The 10609-nt window shown below is 37.1% G+C and overlaps 1 protein-coding gene and 1 pseudogene across 1 annotated transcript; both read left to right on the forward strand.

Moving 5' to 3' along the window:
• Positions 1-762: 762 nt before the first annotated feature.
• LOC120279923 lies at positions 763-4756 on the forward strand (annotated as a pseudogene).
• A 4210-nt stretch (positions 4757-8966) lies between these two features.
• LOC120273436 (LOB domain-containing protein 4-like) lies at positions 8967-10098 on the forward strand. Its single transcript, XM_039280067.1, is given in 4 exon segments — positions 8967-9146; positions 9931-9963; positions 9966-10004; positions 10006-10098. Coding segments are annotated over 4 exon segments (345 nt in total).
• Positions 10099-10609: the final 511 nt, after the last annotated feature.

Here is a 10609-nt window from a genome sequence, read left to right on the forward strand (position 1 = left end):
AAAATCCGCGAAAAGTGTTCCCATGTTGGCGCTCCCGCCACAACGCTAACGGCCAAGCGTGCCACCACCTCACCACCTCGCCGTGCCGCCGACGCGCGCCGTGCGGCAGTCCAAATGGTCAACGCCTGCTCATTGGTGCGCGAGCTCCAGCAACACTACTTCAAGCTCGTCCGGCTCGGTCACGGCACTGACAATGATGCCGCCGGCCGCCTCCTTCGCTTCCTCGCTCTCTCCCCCTTCGGTGATATCCACTACGCTCTCCGTCTTCTTCGCTCTCTCCCTAGTCCTGACCCCTTCATCTTCAACACTCTCCTTCGCTCCCCTTCACTGTTATCTCACCACCACCCTCTCTATCTCTACTCCCAAATGCACCTCCTTTCCGTCTCCCCAATCGAATTCACCTTTCCTCCATTGATCAAAAAAGCCCTTTGCGAGAGTTCCTTTCTGGAATCCGGGAAGCAAGTTCATGTTGTGAAGTGCTTGAAATAATGTCAAGTGGAGTTGACTGGTCAATGGGGGAGAAATTAGAAATGGAAGGGGTCTTGAAGCTGTTGACTTGTCAACAGACCAATGAGGTTGAAGTATCTCCACTCAGCCCAGAGAAGACAAACCATTAGCCTCACCGCCAAAGCCGCCAATAGGATCATGGGACAGCGATCTTCATTGTACGGACACTGCATTTATTATGTTATCTTTTTTGTACTAGGTTACCTTATTGGGTGCTTTTGTGTTGGAACTGTATCATGATGATGAAAAACTTTTTGAAAAGCTGAAATGAATGGATCTCTGCCCAGTAGAGCGAGCGAGATCTTCTGAAGTTTGTGCTCCATTTTTAATATTTCATAGAGTTCATTCTCTCTCAGCAGTGTATCTTTTTGGTGACTGAACTTTCAAACTTATCCTGAACAGTCCATGCCCACATCTTCAAGCTCGGATTTCATCCGGACACCTACTCGCAGAACAATCTCATCAATCTCAACCTCACTTGTGGCCTTGACGATGATTCTTGCTTTGGTTTTTGATAAATGCTTCATAGAGATGTTGTCTCCTGGACTACTATGGTGAGTGGATGTTCTCGGCTGGGGCTTGTTGATGTTACGCGCGAGTTGTTTGACGAAATGCCTGACAGGAACTCGGTTTCTTGGAACGCCATGTGTAATGTTTGTAAAAAAAATTTTTTCAAGAAAACTTTGACCAAGTTGGTTGAATGTTTGACTGCCGACATGCTTCCCCATATGCTCTTGGCTTTATTGCCTGATGTTTCGGGCATGATTAAAGTTAATCATGCTTGGTTGCATGATTGGAGGTGAATAATTGGTGAGGCAAACTTTTCTCTTTAAAACTTCATTCTTCTCTTCTTTCTCCTGCATCAAGCCATACTTATTGTTGAGAGTTCTGTCAACTGAGCGGAACTTTCTCCGGCAACTCTTCGGCAAGTGTAGAGGTAGGTGATACTTGTTGTTGTTGGTTTATTAGGTTCTTGCTTGTTGTTGAGTTTTTGATGGAGATACACCATGCTTCATGTTTGTTTGGAGCCATTTCTTGTATTGTTTGGTTCTTAAATCTTGGTTGTGTTTGTTCATATTGTATAGCTTGGTGTTAAGCTTGATCCTTGTCTTGATAAAGCTTTGTTTAAATATTTTTTTTAGCATGTTTAGTCTGAGTATTTATTTGAGCTTGTCTTTCATGTCATGGAGTGTTTTTTGTTATTTTGAATTATTATGTGTAGCATGCCTTTGTAATTTTAAGTTTAAACTCTAAGTGTGCATGTTGTAACATTGAGAATGATGGAACCTGCAACCATATTTTGTTATGATTTTTATTTATCTCTCATGATTTTGCAAGCATGCATAGCAACCTGAAAGCACGTTTGATTTTTGTTCACCTTGTATTCTTGTGTATCCTTGCAAGCATGCAACTACCAAAGGATGCCTATAGTTTAATTATGATATTTGTATATGCATCTTGTAAGCCTGGACATGTAAACTAACATTCATGTTTTAAATTATTTGGATATAGGTTTACATGTTTGTAAGCTTGATATTGTGAGAATGCAGCCATGATATAATTTAGTTGATATTCTTTTTAAAACATATGGTCATGCATGATGGTTTGTTGTTATATATATATATAAATATATGTGTATGTGTGTGTGTATGCATGCATTACATGTTTTAGAAAAAAAAATTTTCATTGAAAATTCGTCCACATCCGGTGTCCATGGTAATGTTTAGTTTATTTTTAGTATTGCTTTATAATAGAGTTTATTTAAATGCTTATGGTGCAAGTTAGAATTTTAGATTTATATATTTTGAATCATGTGTTAATGTTGATTGTTAATCTTGGAAAGTATTTGTGCTGGTGTTCATTTCAAAGCTTTCCTGGAGAATTTTTATATGCATAGCTTAATTTTAAGAGCTTAACTCTTTAATGCTCCTGAAAACATTTAGTTTCTAGTATGTACTATTTATTCATTTTTGTCTTGGAATTGTGCTGGATTGTTAAAGTTGGTCTTAGAGAGTGCTTGTTCTCCTTTTGTTTTAGAGTGGTTAATTTCTTAGATTAACCCTCTTCAGGCCTATTAGTGTATAATCTAAGTGTAATTTCTTTTGACTGGTTAGATCCCGTCAGCAAACCCTAGTCGTGACGTCTGTTTAATTCAACTTCGTTGTTTCGGAGCCAGGTAGGCTCTCGCCCCCGCAAATTTTGTATTTCTGGCAATTATTATGTATTTAAGTTATTTCATTATTTTTGTAAATTTATTTATGTATTTAATTATTTAATTGCATTATTTATTCGGCATTTTATGTCTATATTTCGTATTTATGCGGTTTTAGTACATCTCCATTCCTTGCTCGCCCAACTAGGAGGAGTAAGTCCTAGCCATGTGCACATGTTTTCTGTAGTAGCGCTACCCCCCTGACTGCGGTCGAAGATCTGGCTACGGTTGTTGATATTCTGTTCTGTTCCGACTTCACAGTCGAAGATCCAGCCTCGTGCTGTTGATTTCTGTTATTAGCCAGGGAGGTGTACACGACTGTTTTCTGTGTTTTTTGTATTTCTGGTTATTTCTGTATTTTGGGCAATTATTATATTTCTATGTAAATTATTATGATTATTCTACATTATTTGGATTTTTCTTCGACCCTACTGGGCCCTTGTGGCTCATACACTCTGTGAATTCCCCTTTTTTCGCAGGAGAAGATCAGGTTTAGGATCGGGGTCTATCTTGGAGTCATATTTCCTTGTTCCGATATCATCTTTGTAGTGATCCTCTTTATGTGAGTAAGATTTGTATTCTGTTGACATATTCTGAGTCCCTAGACTGTTTGTATGACTCTGTATCCTGTAGGGCTTTTAAAGCCCATATTTGTATTATTTCAGTCTTCATTATTCTATTTGTGCTTTTGTATTACTGTTCATATTCTGCTTGTTAGGGTTGACTCTAACCAGGTCAAATTTGAGGCCTTGCACCTAGTGGGGCCCAGTCCCATTGGATGCGGGCAATCTGTCTGCAGGCCCGGCGGTGGGCCTGGGATGTGACACCATGATTGCTGGTTATGTGTAGAGACGTAGGTTTAAGGAAGCATTTGAGCTGTTTGAGAGAATGAGGGATGAGGGGGTTGCGTTGGACAAGTTTGTGGTGGCCAGTATGTTGGCGGCATGCACTGGATTAGGCGCATTAGAGCAAGGGAAGTGGATTCATGGTTATATTGAGAACAGTGGGATTGAACTTGACCCAAAGCTTATGACGACGATGATAGATATGTATTGCAAGTGCGGTTGCTTGGAGAAGGCATTTAAGGTTTTAATGGGTTGGAAGAGAAAGGTTTGTCTTCTTGGAATTGTATGATTGGGGGTTTTGCCATGCATGGTCGGGGATTGGACGCAATTGAGCTTTTTAACAAAGATGGAGAAGGAAAGGGTGGTGCCTGATGATATCACTCTTGTTAATGTCCTCAGTGCATGAGTGCATGCCGGGTTGGTTCATGAAGGGAAATATTATTTCGAGTATATGCCTCAGGTTTATGATATTGAGCTGAAGGTCGAGCATTTTGGATGCTTGGTGGATTTGCTTGGTGGAGCAGGGATGTTTGAAGAAGCTAAAAAAATCATGGCTGAAATGCCAATGGAGGCTGATTCCAGTGTTTTGGGAACACTTCTTGTTGCTTGCAAGATTCATGGCAATGTTGAACTTGGAGATAAAATCGGGAGACAGGTAATTGAGCTTGATAGTAACAATAGCGGGAGATACGTATTATTAGCCAATCTCTATGCCAGTGCTGGCAGGTGGGATGAAGTGGCTCATATGCGGAAATTGATGAATGATCGAGGGGTAAACAAGGAGCCTGGTTGTTCAATGATTGAAATGTGCAGTGTAGTGAGTGAATTCATTGCTGGAGGGATGTCACACCCTCAAGCTAAAGAGATTTATGAAAAAGTTTATGAAATGTTGCAGCGAATTAAGTCGGAAGGCTATGTGGCAGACACTGCTGGTGTGTTGCATGACGTTGATGAGGAAGATAAGGAAAATCCACTGTACTATCATAGTGAGAAATTAGCTATTGCTTTCGGGTTGCTGCACACTAAGCCCGGTGAGACCATTCGTATTTCCAAAAACTTGAGAGTATGCAATGATTGCCATTCTGCTAGTAAGCTCATATCAAAAGTGTTTGATCTTATGATTATTGTGAGGGACCGAAACCGGTTTCATCATTTTTGTGCGGGAGAGTGCTCTTGCAAAGATTATTGGTGAATGTGGATATTGAGTTTTCAGAGTTATGTAAAGTCATACTCTATAATGTAAATAGTTTGTTAGTAAAATTTTGCGTTTTAACTACAATACTCCTTTTTCCAGAGATATTGTGCAAATATTTAATTGTTGTTCAATAACTCCGATCATACAAATATAATACTTAAATTTAGTCCCTGTGGAGTAGAATAAATATATTGTGGCGTATGTCTTTCACTTGGTTACAGATTTTCTTCATCTTTTTTGGGTAAATGGTTATAGCATTGAGCTGCATTGTAAAAGTACGAATGTGAATATTGTCAAGATGAAAAACTTAGTCAATTTGACAAGTGATGTTGTGTTTGTTAATCTACATTTGCACTATAGCTAGGTTGTAGCTCTTTCCCCAATAATAATAATAATAATAATAATAATAATAATAATAATAATAATAATATGCTTGAATGTATAAGCTTTTTAATCTGCATGCATAGTTTAATACAAAATCAAATTGATATATACACTACACCATATGGGGCTTTCAGCGGCATTTTTATCAGCTTTTAGCGGCGTTTATAAACGCCGCTAATTTAATGACCGGCGTTTATAATAAACGCCGCTCGTAGTGCCGTCGAAAACAATGTCGTTATTTTAGCGGCGTTTATTAAATAAACGCCGTACTATTAGCGGCGTTTCCTTATAAAACGCCGGAATATTTGTAAGGAACGTATACATATATGCGCATCAAACTAGTGGCGTTTAACAAATAAAACGCCGCTAATATAGCGGCAATCATAAGTATGAACGCCGTGCAAAAGTGTGGTATGTAAATTTCAGAAAAGTAAATTAGCGGCGTTTAAGTAAATAAACGCCACTAATATATTGGCGTTTTAGCGGCGTTCATTTATATAAACGCCGCTATTTGGATCTGTTTATTTCAGAAACGGTACGAAATTACCGGCGTTTTAATGATAAACGCCAGTAATGTTTCCATCTTCTAAATGATGTTAAAGCTTCTTACTGGCGTTTATATATAAAACGCCACTATATAACGGCGTTTTCTTGAATAAACGCCAGTAAAATGATGTCTTTCCCGGCGTTTATAGTATAAACGCCGCTAAACTTTTTGAATACAGTTTCTTCATTTCTGCACTTTTATTTACGCGCATTTTTACAAAAACAATGGTACTATAAAGACCTATAATCAGCATTCAAGATAAGAATAGTCACATTGTTATCTACACACCAAAACACAATAGTTGATATTTAAAAATTTCAAAACAATTAGAAGTTACAAAAGAGATCGATATTAATTAGTACATAATTTGGTTTGTGATTCTTGTCTTCCGGCCTCCAAATGATACAAAGGAAAACAAAGACAAATAAAAATCAATCAACACTTGATGAATGCCACTACTCATCTCCAGAAGGCTGGTGCTGCAATTAAAAAAAAATAATAATAAGAAAAGATTCCACGATGTTTTTAAAATTTTAACAAATAGCTACAAACATAGAAACATTGCCACTTTCGAAATACGTACCTGTGACTGAGAAGTTGAGCCAGCTGGGTCAACTCCAGGGATAGTAACTCCAGGAAATCGAGTTTGTAAAAACCCAAGAAGAGCATTATATCGAGCACATTCTTGTGCACGTTCTTCCTCACGTTGTGCCCGTTCTTGCTCTCGCTCCTCTTTCAATTGTTGCATTTGTTGTTCCATTTGATTAAACCGCTCAACAAACTCACTTGATTGGGCGCTTGAGGTAGTAGAAGTTCTGCTAGTCGTACCCCCATAATAAGTTTTGAGTGTTGGACCCAATCCAAGCCCTCTTACTCGCCCACATCGTTCTTTTCCAATAACTTGTGTCAGAATTTCAGTTTCAACAATCTGCATATCCTCATCCACTGTTTCACATTCAGCTAACTTCTCATTTGCTTTAACCTGTATATATTGAAAAAATTTATTCTAAAGTAGTCTTATATTGTGCACCAAATTACAAAATAAGGAATACTTAAGACATAATTATTACCATAATTTGTTCGGGTTTCCCACATTCATGTGAGAACCATCCTTTTTAGTGTGAGTTGCTTTAAAAAAATTCGAGCCAGTCCCTACTTTTTCTTCCATTGTGAACCTCCCTACAAGTGTTTAAACCAAAAAAAAATTGTTTGAATCACAAACATCAAGAGATAAACTTGAAGACATCATTAAAAATACAAACGAAAGTAAAACAACAACATTTTTTTAATTCACACCTACAATTTAATTCTTAATATATATTTGCCTACCATTTCCTTTTTCCTTTCTAGCAAAAGCTCTTTGATCCAGAGGTATGAGTATATTTTTTTGTTGTTTTTCTCGCTAGCAACCCCAAGTCTTTCTCGAATCCTACATAATGACATATATAGTAACTTAGAAATAAGAAAGATATTACAATTTTTAGTAAAATAAGTAAAAATACATATTCATACCTCTCCTTTATTTGAATACCAATAATCGACTAATTGTTCCCACTCGCCATCTAATGGTTGCATTTGGATGTCTATCTTTGTTCACTTGCATACCATCTTCTCGCTTTGAAATGACGCTTTTTCAAATCATGCTTGTAATCTCTCCATTTCTTCCCCAGTGACTTGAGCACATACTCTTTTGAAATCTCAAGTGCAAATCAGAATTAGTTGAAGACATTATAAAACAATTTTGTTTATCAATGTAACTTGATGTTTTTTTATATTTATAGAAATAACATTTGAACAATTCAATTATGTGGGTTTACCTCAATAAATTTGAACAATTCATCCTTCAATGTTTTTGGCACTTTATGCCAACTCTCATAATGGATGCCAATTTGTTGACCGGTTCGAGCAAGCATGCCGAGAAATCCAGCCAGTAGTTGCGCTTCCGGCCCAATTGGTTGTCCCAAATGATTTGCACTCACCACAATCCTCTCTTCTTGTGGTAATGACCACAAGTCTTTCAAAAGTAGTTCGGCCTCTTTTCTTTTTGTTGTCCATTTCTATCAACTACATATTAGTATAACATAAGAATATTAACACAAATATAATAAATTATGATTAAGTTTCAAGATATGAAACGAACTCGCATTTAAATTTTTCTCGCTTCACTAATCAGGGCACGTTCTCTAATCTGGGTACTATTATTTTTGGTTTGGCACTTGTTCATTGTGATTTGAATCAGCTGAAGATGATGTGATCGAGCAATGAGGAGTAACATGAAGTGATGGAGCGGATCTAGTAGAACCAATAGGGGGTCAGCTGAGTTGGAGTTGTTGGTGTTGCTCATTCTAGCACCCACACCATCGTCACACCCACTACCATTATTTGGAGCATTAGTTGGAGCAGGTTCTATACACGACCATTTTTCATTTTGTTCAATTTTAATTTCGCATATTTTTCTCTTATCTGCATCATATAAACAAAGACATGTTATTGTTTTGAATGAATCTCCCATACATGGAAGTTCTTGTCTAGTGGAACAAAAATAAATAAATAAATAAAAGCAAGACATGTTCTCAGAGGTTCTAAATTAATCAAGTTCTACAATAAAATAGCAAAGAATTTAACTCGCTATTTTTTCGTAAGGACATCGAAGTTTAAGAACAACGGAGGAAGGACATGCTCGTAATGATAATAATTTAATAGATCACAACATTCAAAAATGATGCGCTTAGGATTCATCCGAATGTAAAGATGATTAAGTGAACAATATCATGGAGAAGATTTCCCTGCTCGCTACTAAAGGAAAGAAGCATGTGCCACTAATCCTGTTCATGAACCATGCTTTAGATTGTTATTTAATGAAGACATACGCACTAACACAAATCCCAAAGGCTCTGATAAGATTACGAATAATTTTAATGACAAGCATTAGCATAGAAATAATTTTTTATATTTTATTTTAGTTGTTTTATCCATCTCATTTTATTCATCGAACTTGGCAAATAAATACATACACTAGCAACAAACATGTGTAATTTAAAACATGGTAGCTTTGACTTTCAGAAATTTCCAAAGGCTAGTAAATAGATTAGGATTCCAAGTTTACAATTTTTTATCTCAAAATAATCTAGCCAAATAAGCATAGATAATTATTTATATACACGCACACACACATATTTGATTGATTCAATCTACTATAAAAAAAATATATTGCTATAAAAAGTACGATCAAATGACATATGTTTTATATATGAAAAAAAAATACACTTGGTGGTGATGAGAGAGGTGGCAGGGAAGAGGCAGGGAGGAGGGTCGCCGTGTGCGGCGTGCAAGCTGCTGCGCCGGCGGTGTGCTGAGGACTGTGTGTTTGCACCATACTTTCCGGCTGACCAGCCTCACAAGTTTGCTAGTGTGCATAAGGTCTTTGGTGCTAGTAATGTTAACAAGCTCTTGCAGGTAAACTAACTACCTTAGTATCTTAGTTCATTGAATTGTCCATCTTACTATTTTTCTCTCTTGAACATGATGTAATGAGAATCATCAATGTGTTACTAGACTCTTAGTTCACTGAATTCTTGGTCTCTTTCTTGACTTTGTAAGCTTAGTTGAAACTCTCTTTCTATCTATCTCTAGAAAACTTGATCTAACCTTAGTGCAACCTAAAACTTGATAAAATGAGAATTTATCAATTTCTAAGCTAATTCAATTCATCCTTGTTCTCTCTCTTGGTAATGTGAACTTACTTAAAAGCCTTGACTAAAAGAACAAGAACAATGAGGAAGCATTCCTCTAAAAAGTCTCTGTTTACTACTCTAAAAAGGTGCAGCATGGACTCTGTACTCTATCAATCTAAGGATAAATACACACACACTTGGAAATCACATTGTTGCAAAAGTTTTTTTGCAATCTTTGAAGTTTGAGTTATGGATATAAATAATTGAGCTTTTAGGTGATTGGGTAGCCGTGCAGTCAAATGTCACATATCATAAGCAGTAGAACTGAACATGTGAAGACTGAAGACCTTGAAGGCACATGGGAGTTCATGTTGGGATCAGTGAAACAACAAACTAAAATTTTGTCCTTTCTACTGTCTAAATTTCTGCATCTCCATCAAAAAAAACCAAACGAGCATGAGAGAATATTGATATGAACCTAGATGAACATGCACTCACATTTTAAAATGAATTCCACGAAGTATGATAGAAGCTGCATAATTAAAGAGTGTATGTGACTTACACAGGAACTCCCGGTGCAACACCGGAGTGACGCGGGTGAGCAACTTTGGTGTATGAGGCGAATGCGAGGGTTCGAGATCCCGCTCTATGGCTGTGTTGGCGCCATCTCTTCACTGCAACAACAGGTTGATGCTTTACAAACACAATTAGCAATCGCGCAAGCATATAGATAATTTTGTCAGAAACCATGCATATCATAGAAACTCGATGAGCAGAATGAAGTATATAGATCAAGAGCCTCACATGTCCAACGGTAGTATTATCAGATAGTGCTCATCATGTTCCCTATAATTTTGTCAGAATTCTGGCCAGTTCAAGCATTGTGACCACAAAGAGAAGTTGATAAATAACCAAATTTAAACCAGAATTTGGCCATTAATCTCTAAAGATTGAAATGTCATTCATTACCAAAAGTCCCGACAAGAGCATATATGATCCCACTCCTGAAAATGATGAAATCTGTTATTGTTACTTTGATAACACAGTAACAAAAAGAAGACACATAAATCATATGTTATTGTTTCTTGCTTATATTCCTTATATCTAATAAAACCAAATCTTGCACAACAACATATATAAAAAAAGAAAGAAAGAAATGAGATTAAAAAAGAAGGCTTCTAAACAAGAGATGATGATTTCCACCTACTTTTCAAAAGTGATAATGTTGATCGTGAGCATTTCACA

This window comes from Dioscorea cayenensis, chromosome 2, assembly GCF_009730915.1.
Source record: "Dioscorea cayenensis subsp. rotundata cultivar TDr96_F1 chromosome 2, TDr96_F1_v2_PseudoChromosome.rev07_lg8_w22 25.fasta, whole genome shotgun sequence".
In the NCBI taxonomy this organism is placed as follows: Eukaryota; Viridiplantae; Streptophyta; class Magnoliopsida; order Dioscoreales; family Dioscoreaceae; genus Dioscorea; species Dioscorea cayenensis.